A 17,948-nucleotide genomic window follows, 5' to 3' on the forward strand; every position below is an offset into this window, starting at 1 on the left:
AGAATAGCAGGCCATCTAGCTCAATACTCTTAACACCAGCAAAGGGAAATGCTACTTAGAGAGAAAACATGAGCCAGCATCCATTCTTCACTGCTTATTTCTTTCTTTCCCCCTCCATATTCATAGCCATTCTATTAGGAATATTAGAAGGTATGTCCATCTTGTCCTCTCAGTATTTATTTATGAACCTGCTGATACTGTGATCCTCCACAGTCTCCTGTGGCAAGTTACAGAAAATGACTATCCACTTTGTAAATACACACTTTCAGCGACCTGCTTTTAGCCCACCTCCCGTTAGCTCCAGTAAATGAACGTTTCCTAAGTGAATGAAATATTTATTTGCCTTATCAATGCACTATGAATCTTGTGAGTCTAGGGACTATGTTCTGTGACTTTACACTTTTTTCTTTCCTCTTTTTTTTTTTTGTTTCCACTGTTCCTTCTGCTTCTGGGCTATAGGAAGAGGCTGTGATATGCCTTTCTTTCTCTTTCCTTTCATCAGAAACCTCGTAACATTGTTCAAAGACAAGATATGTTTCTCTAAGATTTCCCAGTGTGTTGAGCACTTTGCAGAGTGAAATACATACTGCTGGCACTCAGCGCTTACCCATGTAAACCCTATGTCAAAAAAGAAACAGATGGAAGGCAGTAGTTGCTTCAAGTCACTTCAAATTTCTACAGATTACTATATTTCAGCACCACGTACTATTGAGTCATAGATACTGAGTACATTGAGTCATAGATAGCAGCTGTAATAATACAGTCTGGGCACATAAGCATCTATAGAAAAAGTTACTATTTCCCCTGGCCATTAGCATTTGCCTACTATACAGAATACACCAGCAGATTATTCCATGTTATCTTTAGTGCAAAATGGTATTTTAGTGGGATTTCACAGGAGTGCATTGCAGACTCAAATGCTGCAGGAAAGAGAGATTTCTTGTCAACAGTATAATGGCAGCAGGAACTGTCATCTATAGACTGTGCGTTTGCTCAGGTGTCTTTGAAAACATAGTTTACAATGAGGGCTAAAACGTTTGACAGGTTTACATTTCCTGAAGTTGATTGTGAGACCCTCGTTTCTTTGGCAAATTAAGGAGCAAATGTCTATGTACACTGCATTCTGTTACCTTGTTAAAGTAATCTGAAATGTCTCGTATCCAGCAATATATGACGCTAGTCTGGTCAGACTCTGTTTTCCAGATCCACCCACACCCACCAACAATGCATTTCCTTGTGGAGTACGAATAATCCGTGATATTTTAATCAAATGGATGATTGCATCCTGTGTATTGAGAGAAAAGGGAATGAAAAGATGTAAAAATAATTAAAAATATATTCAACTCGAAGCACATCACCAAACAACTGCCTCTCAACAGCTAGATGGCTTCTCTGGACCCTACGCCAAAGACTCAGTCCTGTACTCATCAAAATCAACAAGAGATTTCCCACTGACTTCAGTGGGCAGCAGGGCTAGCCCAACAGAAATGCCCATGTACCAATCTCATATGAAGCAATGTCGTATGCAGACTTTGTAATTGGCAGAGCTGAGGGCATGTCCCTTAGGGGACAGAAGGAAAAATAGAAAGGATGTGGATTAACACCATTCCCCAACCTTTTAGTTGAGCTCTTTACAGGCTCTCTAAATAGGCTGCCAAAATTAAAATACAAGTATAGTATAGACATTTCTTATTCCATTGCTGTATTTATCTTAGAGCAAGAATTAATCTTAAAAGCCCTAAAAATCTACCAAGCCACTCGGTTTAAAGCTGAAGAAAGTATCATGCATCAAGAGACCTTTGAGAAGGAGGCAACTTTCAGAGATGCAAGACAATATTCATAATGTGCACTGTAGAAACAAATGAGTTGTGCTTTGCATTATGCAAGGCAGGAGAAAAAAAAGATTGGAAACTGCAAATAAATTGAATAATTTGTGGGAGAGAAGGCAGCTCAGAAACAGCGGCATGGCTTTATAGAGTTTATTTGTAAGGCTTGTTGGATATAGGGCTAGCCATTCTGAGCTATCTCCAAAATAAGTTGATAGGAAGTTTCGAGATCCACGTATCAGTGAGTGCAAAAGACCCGGTACTTTCTGTATTAATATAATTATAGACACTAATACCTTGAAAAATACTAAATCCATCTTTGATCCTCTGATGGTTTCATTGTACTGTTGCATGAACATCTGTAATCTTTCAGCCAAATAATCCAAAGATGGGATAGGCTCATAAATTTTAGGAGCCTTCAACTCTGCATCATCAGGTTCATCTCCAGTAGCTTCTGGGACATCACGCAAGAAATCCACAAAGTATAATTCTGTGGACTTATCTTCAAATAACTTTTGACCATGTTCTGCAGAAGCAATCTACAACAATATATTAAGGACTGCTTTAGTAATGAAACTTTTAATTGACCTCTTTCTCTGTCAAATACTAGAACACTTTTTGCCTACCTTTTTCATCGTATCTTCAAACCAGTCTTTATCACTTTGGCTGATGAACCTGTCTGCAATAACACGTCTGCATTCGTGCTGGAACAAGGCTACCAAAACACTGATGCTCTGGCAGACTTCAGAAGTAACTGTAAGTATTCCTTGCCAAATACGACTGAGGTCTCGTAAATTAAAGATGTAATGAAATTTAGCTGGAGTTGGTAACATCTACAAAATAATGTCATAAGCTATATTCAAATAACTACTAAATAAAACTATTGTCTATCTAGTACTAAATGAATATGGAGATTATCACAAATTTCAAAATCAATATTGCATTAAAGCAGAAATACAGGCTTGGCATTTAAGATCCAACACTAAAAATGAAGAAATAACAGTAGCAACGACCAACTCTTTAATTTCACGTAGATTTCGCTTGAGTTTCTTTGAATTTTTCAAGTCCCAGGAACATGGACTGAAGGGCAGCCAAACAGGTTAGTTAACAATGGCATTAAAGGCTGCAGGGAAAACGTCAGCGTTGCTTAACCTGTGGTGTTGCTGCCGCCCTTTCTTACAGATTATCTCTGTCACTCTTTTTTGTCCTTTCCAAAAGCATGTGAGGAAGAAATCATTAGGAAAAGGGAGAGCAGACGAGGAAAAGCAAAGAAAAGAAAGCAGGAAAATGAGAAAAGATGATATGAAAAAAATATAAACTTAGCAAAAGCTACATTTTCTCTATAGGCAGTTAATTAGCAGTAATAAGCACTGTTTCTGTTGAATATACTAGTCAATAGTTGACTGGTCAATAGTTTCACTAGAACTCTATTTCTCTGTGTAAGCCAAGTTTATATCTACAGAGTTGAGTTGTTTGGGAAATTCTGATCAAACTTTTTTGGACTAGAAAATACCATTTATCAAATCCTTGCCTACCCCTATCTTTCCACCACTCTCCTCCACTTTCTTCATAAGAAGATACAATTTGGCACGCATTTCTATGCTGTATTTTTAATTTTTCAAATTTCATTCTACACATAAATTTTGTTTTCTATTTCAAAGCAACATTTGCTAAGGAATTGCAGTTAAATATATTTACAATCTGTTTGGAATGGAAGACATAAATATTTAGAATTTACTAAATACCAGATTTCATTTGTTTTGAACTGATTACCTCTCCACCAAATTTGACTTATTTACTTTAATTCAGATCTTTAAAATATCTTGCAATTCCAAAAATCTTTACAGAAGATTCCTATCTAATTGTTAATTCATGGTTCCTTATGCCCTTGAAATTTTCTCAACCAGAAGATGTCTAAATCTTCCTATCAGCTAAGTTTGCTATATTATACTTATGTAATCGAATTCTTATATTAGCTATGGAAGGCACTGCATATGATTATGTTTTTAGTCAGGTAACTAGGTGCTGAAAGCAACAAATTTTGAACAGAGGCATCACCCAGCAGTTATACATACAGGTTACAGCTTCACAATATGAAGTATGAACACACATGACAGTACAAAAGACCTGGATCTTGTTGCTTTGTCATGGTACAGGTGTTTCAAAGGCTTCTTAACAGACATAATTTTACCTTTGTTTTTGTTGTTTGCCAAACCTTTCGAGTTGTAGACACTAATGCCAAAGCCAGTTTACATACTTCTGCAGGGAAACCTCGTTGTTCACAGAAATAGCCTTCAGCTATTGTTCGAAATATTTTGTCAATGGAGGAACTGGAAGGCAGTGTGCAGTTGTAGATGGTGAACTGGCGCTTCAGGCGCTGTGGGATGTCATTCCGGCCTCCCCCAGGGTGAATCATAGCAGCTACAAACTGGATGTCAACCACGTTTGTGAATTCTCCTGGCTTCTCCAAATTGTAGAAACCTTTCTGTTCCATCAGCTGTCTTACAATCTCATTGGTGATCTAGTTATTGAAGCGGGGCGGGGTGGGGAAAAGGAGCAGTAAAGTATTTCAGGGTTCTCAACTTGAAAAAAGGAAATCTCCAGTATAACAAATTAGTCAACAGAAGGAAAGACATCTCTTATCTTTCTTAATTCCAGGTATTCTGCTGGATATTTCAGCAATTTATAAAGCCACATGACACAGTACCAAGTGCTCTGATGCAGCAGATTGCCTGTATGTAAGCTTCACATGCTAAGGAGTTGTGGACATGAGGTCAGACATTCAACTGGATTTCCATAATATCAATCTAAGAAAATTCAGCACTTTAAAGTTTCAAGCCAGACTATATATTCAGATTGATACAGGCACTTAGATAGTGACAGAGAATGGTTAGCTTAGCACAAAGTATAGTCACACATTCACCTTTGTAGAGGCAGTGAGAGAACAGGATTATGGCGCTATACTGGGGGAAGGAAAATTACTTTTTCTCAGCTTTAATTCTTTCAAACTGAAGTCTGATTTTCAGTGTATAGGTCTATGAATGTTCATTTATGAAGACCTCAAGACATCTCACTAGTCTTGGATGTCAACTGTGATGTTAGATTTCACCTAATAATAACTGTACTTTAAAGTCCAGATTGGATAGAAGAAGGAAAGAGTGTCTGATTTCTTCTTGGATTTGCATGCTTCCTCTCCCAGACTGGTTCTCAGTACAGCTAGTTCAGAAATTCTGCAAGCTGTGTATGTAACTAAAACAAAAGGCTTAAAAACTACAATGATTGCAAGTGGCTTGATGCTGACCATAACCTTTTGGGAGTGACAGCTTATCATCCTTGTTAAAACTGGCTTGGAGAAATTGCTTTTAGTAGACATACTTGGTGGAGTCCATATTGTGGTACCTTTTTCCTAAACTTTCTCATTTTTGCAACCTGTGGATCAGTATTTCCATCAACATCAATGGTAACACCACCAGTTCCTAAATGTTAACATTTTCCTTTTACCTGATCCCCCCATTCATTGATCACAGGCATGTTGATGTCATCAATAAAGACAGTCATTTTCTTCCCTGACGGAGGACCGTATGTAGTGCCCATTCTTTTATCTATGTAACTTTCTATGCTCCTTTGGAACATATTTGGCAGAGTTGCAGAAGAAAAGTTTAGGCATTTGGTCAGGTGAACATCAGGGTCATACTTGCTTGTGTAATCCTGCAAGAGAAACCATTTTTAAGTAAAGTGCACCAGTAACTCCAGATGAATTCAACCAAAAGGAGATGCAGCAGCTCAGCAGTCCTGCAAAAATCAGACATCTACAAAATCCCAGTCCTGCTATTAACTTCAAAACGTCAAGCAGCAATTTAGTTAAGAAAAACATACCATCTCCAACCTGAAATTCAAACAAAGTCTCAGTTAATGCTTTGCATAAAGTTTCTAAGTATTAAAATTTATAAGCCCTTAACAGATTTCACTAAGTGTTACAACAAACAGACAAGTGACAACTCAGGAAGCAACTAAACTTTGCATTAGCAATTGTCAGGGTTTTTCTAAATTCAAGCTGTTAGTGATGATCTGTTACAGCAATCTGCAAAGAACAAGTGAAAAACAAAATCCTTTTTCACATTTATACTACAGCCCCTTATCTTACAAAAAAAGCAGTATAAAGGAACAGTAGTGTAAAATTAAACCCAGCTACATCCCATTTACTGATAGTTATCCTCTCTTAATGAAGAAAGGAATCCTTGGGTTATATGAATGCACATAATTCCCACAGCTGCTGCTGATGCCCTAAAGCAACAAAGTTCCACTTTTTGTGTTTAGTGAAACTTCATAATAGAACCGGAAAGAAAAAGATGTAACCCTGGAGTAACACCAAGGCATATATATATATAAAATATGAGAAATATTTTGTTTAGCAAGATTCCTGGGACATAAAAACACTATCAAAGCTGTGAGATTTCTAATATTATTTCTTTTTAAAGATTCCATTATTCTGCAATTATTATGAAGTTGAATATCACTTAAATTCTTGTCTTTATAACAGAGATGACTCTAAATGTTCTCATTTTGATACCTGCGAAAAATAAACCTATATCATTACTGATTAAGTGTTCTAAGAACAACTCCAGTGAGACATATACTCTGTGTGACAACAGAAAGGAAAATACAGCTAAGCCCCCTCAAATATATTTTGATGAATAGCGTTAAACTGTTAATTTTGCCAACTATGTTGATACGATGAGCTCAGTTTAAAAAAAGATACCCTTCAGAAATAGTTTTTTCTCAGATATCACACAGATGACAGTCTACACGCACAATGTACATGCAACAGTCCTGTCTTTGGCGAGTATGCTTGACAGCTGATGTGTTGGTGCAGGTCACTGCTCAGACCTCTCCTTGGGGGTCCAACAGTTTGTACAAAACTAATGTAAGGGGTGCAGGTGTCCAGATGGTGGCAGTGGGGGCTGCATGGAAGCCCCTCATGAGAAGAAGACTGGGCTTCCCCATGCCAGACACAGCCGGATCCAGCCGGCTCCAATGGACCCCTGTAGCCACTCAGCCTCTGTAAGAAAGGGCAAAACGCTGCCTGGCAGCTGAGGGGTAGGAGTGAGAAAAAAATGTGAGAGAAACAGGCCTGCAGACACACAGGTGAGAGCAGAAGGAGGGGGCAGCCCGTGGTGCAGCCCATGGTGAGGCCGGTTGTCAACCTGCAGCCCAAGGAGGTCCGCGTTGCAGCAGATGTTCACATTGCAGTCCCCGGAGGTCCCCACACCAGAGCAGGTAGATGTGCTCTGAAGGAAGCTGTAGCATGTGGAGAGCCCACATCAGAGCAGGCTCCTGGCAGGAGCTGAGACCTGTGGAGAGGAGCTGATGCAGGAGCACCTTTTCTGGCAGGAACCAAAGCCCATGGGAAGCCCACACTGGGGCAGCCCGTTCCTGAAGGACTGTGCCCCATGGGAAGGACCCATGCTGGAACAGTTCATGAAGAACCGCGGCCACTGTAAGGACCCACGTTGGAGCGGTTCATGGAGGACTGTAACCCATGGAAAGGACCCCACATGGGAGTGGGGAACAGCGTGAGGAAGAAGGAGCAGCAGAGCAGAGCTGTTATGGACTGACCACAGCCTCCATTCCCCTGCGCTGGTTGGATGGGAAAGAAGGAGTGAAGGTGAGCCTGGGAAGATGAGAGAGGCAAGGGGAAGGTGGTTTTAGTATTGTCTTTGGTTTTTACCATCCTACTCTATTTTTCATTAGCAATAACTTAATTTTCCCCATGTCAAGTCTATTTTGCCCGTAACAGTAACTGGTGAGGGATCTCCCTGTCCTTCCCTCAGCCTCTGTCCTGTTGAGAAGGGGAGGGAACCAGCGGCTGGGTGGGGATCTTGCAGCTCGCCAAGGTCAACCCACCGCAACTATGAACACACAGCCATTTGAAAAACATGCTTGTGTTTCATTCATTATGCCATTTCAGAATCTTTACATGGTAGCAGTAATATTCCAAAATATATAAATGAGAACTGTCTTTGAAAAATAAGAGGTTTTTTAACGGGATTGGTTTTGTTAGTTAAACTGTCAGAGAATTTTCAACTCTACCATACCAGTTTCACATTAAATTCTGGATTTTTTGCAGTTTGTGAATTAATAGCACAGAGAGTAAAGGTCTTAAATAACATTCCATTGTAAATTCTTTATTTTGACATATACTGATGCCTTACTCAACGCTGAATATTACTTCAGATTAATTCAGATTACTACCTGAACTGTTCTATATTAAAACCTTTTCACTTTTTCATGAAACCAGCTGCTTATATCTGGAAATTTCTTTTCCACGAGGTATAATAAAGCAAAATTCTACAGAGGGTGAAAGCAGAAGGGGAACAGTTGTAAAGGCAGTTAACTTTCACTCCTAACCTTAAATGAGATCAAATATCTACTGGCATTATGCTCCCTTGTGTAAGGAACATACTCTGCTCTATAGAATAGACATGGGGTAAGCAGCTCCCAAGAATCAGCTCTGATTATTTTTAGGGACAGGAACAGCAGCTGAAGGCTGGAAGATGCCAGTATCTGGACAAAATCCAGTATGCAGAATATGAAAACCACCACCCGGACCCCACCTCTTCACTCTTCTAAAATAGTTCTCCAGCTGGTGCCAGGAACAGAAGTTGACATTACACCGGCATGTGTGTTGGCATCAACAGCTAAGCTGAAAAAGTAGTATTGATGGCTGCTGGCATTGGTACAACTCGCTTTATGTCAGGGCTCAAAAAGCACATGGCTGGGGGACACAAAATGGCTCCAGATTTGAAGAAAGCCAAAGGTCAATTTAGGCCAGTGTTTTTCAGTTATTTTCAATTTCAAGACCTCTGCAAATCCTCCAGTGGAGGTATAGATGCCTCTCTGGCAAACTCGGCTGCCCCAACAGTAGATCAGCTTTATTTAGCTACCTCTCATTGATCAAAGAGTCTACAGATTCCACCAGAAATCACAGAAACCCTGCTGAAAACCATTTTCTTGCATTTTTTTCAAATAAGGGATGCCAAGTTTGGTATGACTTCTGGGTTTGTTCAGCCTTTTGATTATTGGCTCTTCCGTAGTAAGTTATTATCTTTTTTAAGTGTCATATGATCAACCTGCACCTTTTTATAATATGGAAAGCATGTATTTGTTAATGTAAAAGCAATCCTGTTATTATCTTCTTCTACAGAAAGAACAATATGTCATTTTCAGTGATTACAAGAGCAGATAATAAACACTAAATTTATCCTCTGAAAATCACCCTGAGTAAAGAAGGAAGTTCTTTATTTCTCTTCAGTTTGGCTTGTGAAGAAAGTCTGTGCAACCAGGGTATACAAATGATCAGTTCGCACATGGCACCACCACCAAAGCACAGGGAAATAAAAGGTCCTCCAAGGATCAATATTTTCTTAGCAAAATCTCCAGTTTGATTTCTCAAAAGAAAAGAAACCATATGAAAGAACATTTATCACATGACCTTATGGCCACAGTTAGCAAAGTTTGAAAGAATCCTTTATACTAAAGTATACTTATGTTGTTGCTACTTATGTTGTTTTTGCTTGTAGGCCACGTGAGTACTGGCAAAACGCCTCAGTGAGAATGCTAGTATGTAACCTCAAGAAAAATCAAATCACTCTCACACTTCAATATTTGTGCCAATGTCAATTATTGCAATGTTATCATACAAAGATATTACATGTTTTTCCATTCCACCTACCTTAATCATAACTGTTTTTGCTGTTCCCTGTTCCCCAATTAGCAGAACAGCTTTTCCTTGCTTCATGATAGTGTGCATTAGAAACTCTGTTCGGACACTGTCTACATTTGGAACTAGAATGGAAGTGTATTCTGGTACTGAATCTTTAGGGTAAATATATTCAGAGACCTGCATAAGAAAGACACACAAAAAGTTGGAGACTTTCTACTTGCCCACAAAATCACTTTGCATAGGAGCACAAAACCAAATATCCTTTATAAAATGTACATTAGAAAAACTTTTATTCCTGAAAGCCAAGCATCCATTTATAATCAATCAGTACCTTGCCAAGCTTTTCTAAAAGGGTGTTAGACTAACGGGACATATTCGCTCCACTATTCCCCGTTACATGAAGAAAACTTTTCCTTGCTGGGAGTTCTTAAGTAGTAGGACGATAGACAGTAGACAAAGCTAAGATCACTTCTATTTCACTTCCAAAACTATGTCAAATGCATGTTCCTATTCTCTGCTAAAGATATTTATGAAAAAAAAGAAAAAAAAAAATCTTTCAAAAAAGAAAGTCTTGAGCATTTGGTAGGGTTAATCTTCCTAACCAAATTATGTGGGGTTTTAAATAATAAAATAATATGCCTCTTACCAAATACATCTTTCTTGTATGCTCATTAAGAAAGCTTAGCATGTCACAGCATACGAACCTTCTTTGACCAGTGCTCCCACTGGCCACAGGCATTGATACCGAATTCAAACATGGTTTCTTCTCCCTTCACAGGTGGAAGTTCTTTCACTGCCGAGTGCTTCTGTAGGAACAGCTCCATTTTCAGCCTGTCATCTGGTTCCAAAAGAGCTCCGGCTGACCACATCACAGCAAAAACGAACAAGCGAGCAATGTGTTCCTCGCTGAGCTGCTTCTCATTTCGGTCAGACAATAAACCCTGCAAAGCAGATGCAGTATAAAACTACTGCCCTCCAAGAACAATGTCCAAGCACAAGAAATAGAATGAGAGAAAAACCGAATGTCATATCTACCTGTAGGAGGTCAATAGCTTGTTTGATGTACACACACTCTAAAATTGGCATTTTTGGTGTCACAGCAGAGAAAACAAAATCTATCACATCCTGGAAAAGAAAAGCATAAATTAAAAAATCTGTTTAGTAGTTTCAATGGTGTGATTTATTTTTAGACGAGACCAATTTCTTAATTTCAAATATATATTAAACTTTATTCCAAACAATATTTTTTCCAATTTCTGGGTTTATAAATATTCATACTTAGACCATGAAATTTCGCTAACAATAACATATTTGAAAAATAACTTTGATGTACCACAGTCAGCAGAATTATTCATATGAACAGCATACAGCAATTTCCTGAAGAGTAATTTGAAGATTGCTTTTCAGTTACATCAGGGATCTGCCATTTGTGCTCTCCACTGGAGATTTTCCTCTACCATTGCCATCTTTTGTAGTAGGAAGATCAAAGCACTAGCATTGCTGTAATGATATGTATTTGGTGCACAACCTCACTGCTATAGATTTCTATCTATCTGATCCGTTCAGACTGCACCATAATGTACCTGTCCCTCTTGAAACCAATACTCTCGGTTTTCTGTAGAGCCCTGGTAGGATCCAAAGGAAACTCCATAGTGATGGCTACCATGCCTGCCTTTGCCAAGTGTTCTGTAACATCGTTAGCAAAGTGGCAAATTGATGTAAAGTCCTCTCTGAGATTTGCAGTGCAGAATTATTTTAAAATATCAATTGCCAACCACAGTACAGACCGATGTAAATTATAATCTACTTCCACCTTCATTTAACAACTTTTAATATAATTCCCTCCCTATAGGTTCCACTTGCCTTCTTAATCTTTGGAAATCAACACTGCTTTTTCATTCTGGTAAGTAATGTACTACAGGGACACTATGGGAGACAGTAATTTGGAGGGGATTTCCACTTATGTCTCCCATGTCCTTCCAGTGAGAAAGCTAAGGCAATGAAGACATTCAATCACACAAAGATGAACAATCACCTAAATATTTTTGAAAAATCAGTGAGCTGCTTACCCACACACTCACCAGCTTTGTTCCAATTTTTAGTTTACCTTTTTTGCCACTAAAGTTCTCTAACTACTTTATGCTGAGTATTTATTGGTACTGAATCAAGACTTTTATCCATCCTCCTGAGTTCCATCTCACTAGAAGAGTGGGTAACACATGTGACAAATGCTTGAAAACAAACATCCCTTTTTTGTTATTTCTTGTTGACCAGCAAAAGCGCTTCCAGGTCTGTGTGTTGCTTTTTGTGGCCTTCCCTCTAAAATGCCTGTTTTGCCCCCAGCAGTAAACAGAGCACTCAGGTGACCAACTTGAGGGGGTTGTGGGTACTAGAAGGAACGGGTAGAAATAAGGCACTGAAACCAGTGTGGGAGAATTGAGACTAAAGACTTTTAAAAAATTTGGACCTCAATCTCTCTGAGATTCAATTTCTTCATCTGTAAAATAGACTAGATGTCTCGCAGGGCACTGCAAATCGATTAATAATTGATTTGAGACACTCAGAATAAAGATATTTCATGAGTCAAAGAAGTCTGTGCTTTCAAGAGCCCAATTTTCAGCAGAATGAGTTTTAGGGTACTTATGATTCCAGTGAGGTTTGTGTAATTTTTATTCTTTGAGTTCATGAAAAAAAAATCAGGTCCATATACACTAATATTTTATTACTACTATTTTTAAAACACTACATGGCTGACAAAAAGATTCAAGATTAAGATAGCAATTAGCAAGAATTAACTACTTATTAGGGTATTTTGTTTGGACAGAGGTTCTGAAAAAATGAGTTGGGCCATGACAGATACACATAAATTTTGAAGAATTTGGATCAGAAATTTGCTAACCCTTACAAGGAGACTTCAAAATTAAATTAGATATTAAAAACTCATATGAGAAAAGACTCTTTCACATAGTGTACAGTCACTGTGGAACTCACTGGACTGCAGAAAGCTCTAGGACAAGAAGTTGGTAACATACTCAAAGGGTTTAGACAAGCACAAGAACAATTAAATAATGCAAAGTTATTAATATCTGTAATATTAATTTGAATATCAGCACTTAAATATTAAAGCTAAGAAACTCTTTGGATTATATATTCAACTCTGTGCTCCAGAGGCAATAGCAGCCCTTACGCAAATAAGATTAGGGTGAGATTTAGCATGGAGGGAGCAATCGATCATAACTGTCTACTCTGCTGCTATTAGGACTTCTCTGAAGTCTCCAGAATAGGTCAATAAGGGATCCAGGACTGCAGATTTTGTGGGTTTTTTTTTTTTAAAAAGTGAGTGTGATTTTAAAATTATTAGATTTTTTTCATTTGAACAATACATAGACATGCTGGAACTTATGTTACTCACATAACATCCACCACTAGTTTGAGCTTCACACTTTGCAGACCAACTACATAATGTCACTCAGGTGAATTTTTAATTATTGCAGTTGTTTGAAACCATCTCAGATAATTACTTCTATCAGTAAGCAATTCTGTTGCTTACAGGTAGCAGCATCATTCACAGACAAGAAATAGGCAGTATAGCTTCTAAATTTAAGAGAGCAGAGAAGTTAAATGGGGATGGGAGTTTACTTGAAATTACTCCTAAGCAGAAAGACAGAAGAAAGAACTGGGAAAAGGAGGGTGAAAGTCCGGTTCCTCAATCACGCTTCTAAAAAAATCCCACGGAAATAGAAAGGATTCAAAGATAATCTTGATTCAAACAAAGGTTGTTTTGGTGGGTTTGGGTTTTAAGGTTTGTTGTCGTTGTTGTGTGTTTTGTTGGTTTTGTTTGGTTTTAAATTGATCCTTGTCCTGTGGAGTATATCCTGAATTTTAAATAAAAACTAATGACTTGAGTGGAATTTATACTATACATGAAAAGAATAATCACATTCTTTCCTCTGATTCACAACTGTTATATTCTGGTGCTTCCTCCTACATTATTGCTACTTGCTGTACCTTTATTATTATTTTGTCCAATATGCAGACTTTCAGTGACAAATACTATTAGCATAAATAATGAATTTTTCTTGTAAGCAAATCGAAATTACTATACCAGTTGTCCTACTTCTATTTTAGATGAATTTATATTGCTTTCAAAAGGTCTCTATAGGCATACTTAAAGACCAATTGTCTTTAATTACAATATTTCCAACTACAGCATAATCTTCATTTTCTTCTAAAAATCAGATATTTGTAAGCTACTTTTCTTAACACTAGGATTAAATTCACCAAGGTCTGTATTTGGAGTTTGATTACTGCTGCCAATGCATCTTATTTCACAAATTTTCTTTTAGAATTCATTTATCCCTTTTTTTTATGCAGGAGAAAATAGTTACTGTAAAAAGAGCCACCTGAATACAAAACTAGTGTTACCCTCATCTGTAAAATCACTGTTATTACTTCTATTATTTGAGAAGCAAAGATAGCTCATTAAAAGTGAAAGGAAAATGACAGCGTGACAGCTTTCATTTACATTTCGATAGTTCCAAATGCAGCCTTCAGCACAGAACTAACTTCATATTTCACTGCTTTTTCATCTCTCCATCTAATAAAATATATTTTTTTCTGGATTTTATTGTTATTGCTGCAGGCTTGGGTATTTTAAATGATGTTAGTATGTTTTCAGAGCAAATTGTAGCATAAAATATAAATAGAATTGTGGCAAAGCAGCAGTAAATTGACCCACATATACATTACTTTGGAAGTATATTTTAAAATTCATTATCAGAATTGTTTCTCTTGCTACTTCAGTAAATACTATTTCATATCATTATGTTTTGGAGGCAGAACAAAATGGATAGCTTGTTAAACACTGGTTTTAAAGTAAATGGGCACTGAAATGAAACATCTGTAATAAGACATTTGTTAACATTCAAGGCGTTCCAAAACTATATTAACCACTGCATTTATCATGATTCATAGATAAACTTTCTGAAACGTCACTCAAAGTTTATTAAAAACTGCATTTGTAAAATCCAATGATGAAAAACATTCCAGGAGAAACCCCTGTGAAATCCAATGCCAATTACACAAGAGAACTGGCAGGAGAGAGGCAATAGGAAAGCAAGGTATATCAGGTAGTTGCATTTGTTCCATAGACGTTGAGGAAAACAAGATAACAATGCTGAAAGATTGCAAAGCAATAACTATCTATTTTTAAAATAAAAATTTTTAAAAATCCATTGTAATTGAAAACCATATACTACTGAAATTATGCTTTTAGATCCACTATTGAGTACAACTATCCATAATATTAATGAAACCTTTTTAATTATTCAGCATGCTAAGGCCAAATGCAGAGGGGGGAAGACTCAGAATTCTCTCTTTGCATCTAATGATTGAACACATTTTAGTCATAGAATGTATCAAAGAGAGAACACCTCAGAAATTTCCTTCAGAACAGGATCATAGATATAAGAATCAGAAGAAACCACTATAGATGCCTGTGCTGAGCTTCAGAACACCACAGAGCACAGAACTGCCCTAAATTAATTTGAGCTATAGAATGTCTTTTAAAAATAACTAATGGGCCAAATGCATTCCTGTTGCAGCTGAAATTGAGAAGGATTCCACTACAGTGAATCTAGCTTATTTTTTCCCCAGATTTACTTATTCACTTTTAAAACAAACAGGGAAGTTCATCTGCTCCTTTTATGTATCCTAAGAATTAAAATTTCAGTAGCAATTACAGCCAAAGAGAATATCTCTGTTTTGCCAACATACATTATAAAATAATCACAGAGTTAACAATTCATTGCCAACCAACCTATGCAGACAAAACAAAGCACCCAAATTATTCATCTGTTATAGTTTCTCTCATTCATTAATGTTAGAGATAATTTTCTCTTTTTTTTTTTTAAATCCTTCATCCTTATTTTATTACATAAACAAAGAGAAGTAAATAATTGAAAAAGCACTGAGAAAAAACAATGCTTCGTTAAATAAAAAATAAGAAATGCAAATTTTTTTCTCTCCAGTTGTTGAATTAAGTACCTGAAACACAGCATTAAAGCAATTCCACAGGACATCAGAGTATGTAACAGGTAGCGTTTGCAGCCAAGCTCTTAAAATAGGCTTCCAATCTAACACTGAAGAACTCATGAAGACCATCCCATTACGAGAAACTGTTGCAGGGGAAGCGTTGTCAATGTTGTGTGGTTCAAAAATAATTTTGCAACTGGGGGACATCGGAATACGATCTCCATTGGCCAAAGTAAGGGTCTTGTTATCGTCCAGAACAGAATTCAGATTTTCAATCCATATTGCATCAACAGGTCCATCTAAAACTATCCAGATATGCTCACCCTAAAAAAAGGAGACACAGACACATGCAATTTTACATACATTGACCAAAAATACACATTTACTTAATCTCAGAAAACACACTCTTGGATATAAGTAATAAGTCAAAATTTGGTGCTGATTAGCTCAGCATGAACAGCAGTTTTTATAATTTCTCAGGGGTTTTAATCCTTCCTTTGCTATCCTGTGTCATACCGAAAAGGATATTAAGGAATAGTGACAAAAAATTAATTTGGGCTGCTCTAAGCATAAAGCCATCCCTTTCTTCTACAAAAGTACATGAGCCAGCCCAGCATTTATCGAGACGGGTGAAAACATTTCCCATTAAATGCAGCCACACACATGGACACGGTCAGTCCTTGTTGGATGTTACTCAAGTATTTCCTGTAAGGCTTCCTGTTTTCTAAGTGGGAACTGAATGAAGCTTCTGAAGATTTGAGTGTAACTATGATTTCATGAAACATCATCTGCAGGTTTCTTAAGAGAACTGGGAAATGCCTATACTGATTTCTTACCAGAGCCTCTTACATTCTCATATAATTAGTGGAAAAGAGTGGCAATGACAAAAAATCAGACATGAGAAAAATTAACTTTCCTGTCCTCACATCAAAACATGAACAGGTCTTGCTTTTGCATTTGAGTGGCAGGACTACCTGCTTACAGAAGGAAGCAAACCCCTTAAAATCTTTTCCAATTCAATTCTGGAACCTCAAGTGTTTGGGAAGCCTTGTGTTCTCTGGCACATACACGTAATTGTGACTCTGGTGCACACTGAGCTATTCAGACACAAAGTAAAATTAACACTATTTTTCCTTTTGATTTTATGATGTAAGATCTTTCACATAAATGACAGGTAACGAGACCTTATAGAAACAGTATTAAATGTCCTTATAAAGTATCATGATACAATATCCATTACCTTCTTGGCTTTTAAAGTTTTTCTCCATAGCGTAGAGAAAATACCATCTGTCCAGTCATTTGTAGCAACATCAAGGGTACCAAACATCTGGGAAGCTGTGATTGCCTTTGGGTTCATTCTCATCTCTTTATGAGGAGCACCACAATCTGTCATTGCTTTCATCAAAATATTAATACATTTTGTCTTTCCTGCACCAGTTGGACCTAGAGTCATCATACCTTAAAACAATACAAACATCGTTTAAAATGAAATGTCAAAGTGTCATGCTACCATTTAACGGTTCTTTGCATCAATGATCTTTGCTTTATTTTTATCAAAAGCCAATACAAAAAAGATGTTTCTCACTCCATTTACTCAATGTTGACTGAAATGGAATTTTAAAATATCATTAAAAGGCCTCTATAAATGTCTGTGCTATTACAATAGACAGGCCTATGTGGGTCTGTATCCTCCCTTAGGCAGTTCTGTTCCTCTTTCTAATTGGAAAACACAACTGGCTTTTGATGTTCGCATGCAATGACATTGACATGACTGATGTTAAAAAACCCCAGTAATTTCTAAATGTATTTAATGAGAATGAGTAGTTCTCAATGATATTCAAAATTGAGTCTATCTTTCTGAAGTAAAATAACAAAAATATGTACCTGCATCCATCCATGCTGACATTTTAGTACATTCTCCTTACATAAAAAATAGTTAACAGCAACAACACTTTTAATTTCAGTGTATACATATATTGCCTAAGGAAAAGAAGCCATGTCTTCAACAATAAATTGAGCCTACAGTTGATCCTTTTTAGTTATATTTTCTAAATCAACTACGCAAGAGGCCCAGAGTCTGTCCAAAAGCAGATGGGACATTCAAACCGAGACTTCCCAAGTCATCTAAGGGAGTTAGATAACACCTATTAACCCTTGAGGCAACTGGACAACATAGCCCTTAGTTGGCTTTTAAAACCTCTTCAGCAAAGGTATAGAACAAACAATCACAAACCCCAGTTACAAACCTAATCTAGTACACTGCAGACTGCCTGATGCTTTCTGTAAAACTAAAGGGAGCTGAATGTTCCTAAAAACAATTTGGGCACCCAGACAATCATTTACTCATGCCATATGTAACATCTAGG

The 17,948-nt window shown here is 37.3% G+C and overlaps 1 protein-coding gene across 1 annotated transcript in view; it reads right to left on the reverse strand.

The window, feature by feature from the left end:
- Positions 1-17,948, reverse strand: part of LOC135985194 (dynein axonemal heavy chain 5-like) — a 169,318-nt gene that overhangs the window by 74,938 nt on the left and 76,432 nt on the right. The window contains exons 47-56 of the mRNA XM_065628249.1: positions 16,823-17,040; positions 15,595-15,906; positions 10,585-10,674; positions 10,254-10,490; positions 9,559-9,726; positions 5,328-5,534; positions 4,018-4,347; positions 2,453-2,659; positions 2,123-2,365; positions 1,131-1,285 (exon numbers count right to left, since the gene is read on the reverse strand). Of these exons, the coding sequence (XP_065484321.1) occupies positions 1,131-1,285; positions 2,123-2,365; positions 2,453-2,659; positions 4,018-4,347; positions 5,328-5,534; positions 9,559-9,726; positions 10,254-10,490; positions 10,585-10,674; positions 15,595-15,906; positions 16,823-17,040 (2,167 nt within the window). The remainder of the gene's footprint in view (positions 1-1,130; positions 1,286-2,122; positions 2,366-2,452; positions 2,660-4,017; positions 4,348-5,327; positions 5,535-9,558; positions 9,727-10,253; positions 10,491-10,584; positions 10,675-15,594; positions 15,907-16,822; positions 17,041-17,948) is intronic.

The sequence above is a fragment of the Caloenas nicobarica genome, chromosome 2 (genome assembly GCF_036013445.1).
Source record: "Caloenas nicobarica isolate bCalNic1 chromosome 2, bCalNic1.hap1, whole genome shotgun sequence".
NCBI lineage: Eukaryota > Metazoa > Chordata > Aves > Columbiformes > Columbidae > Caloenas > Caloenas nicobarica.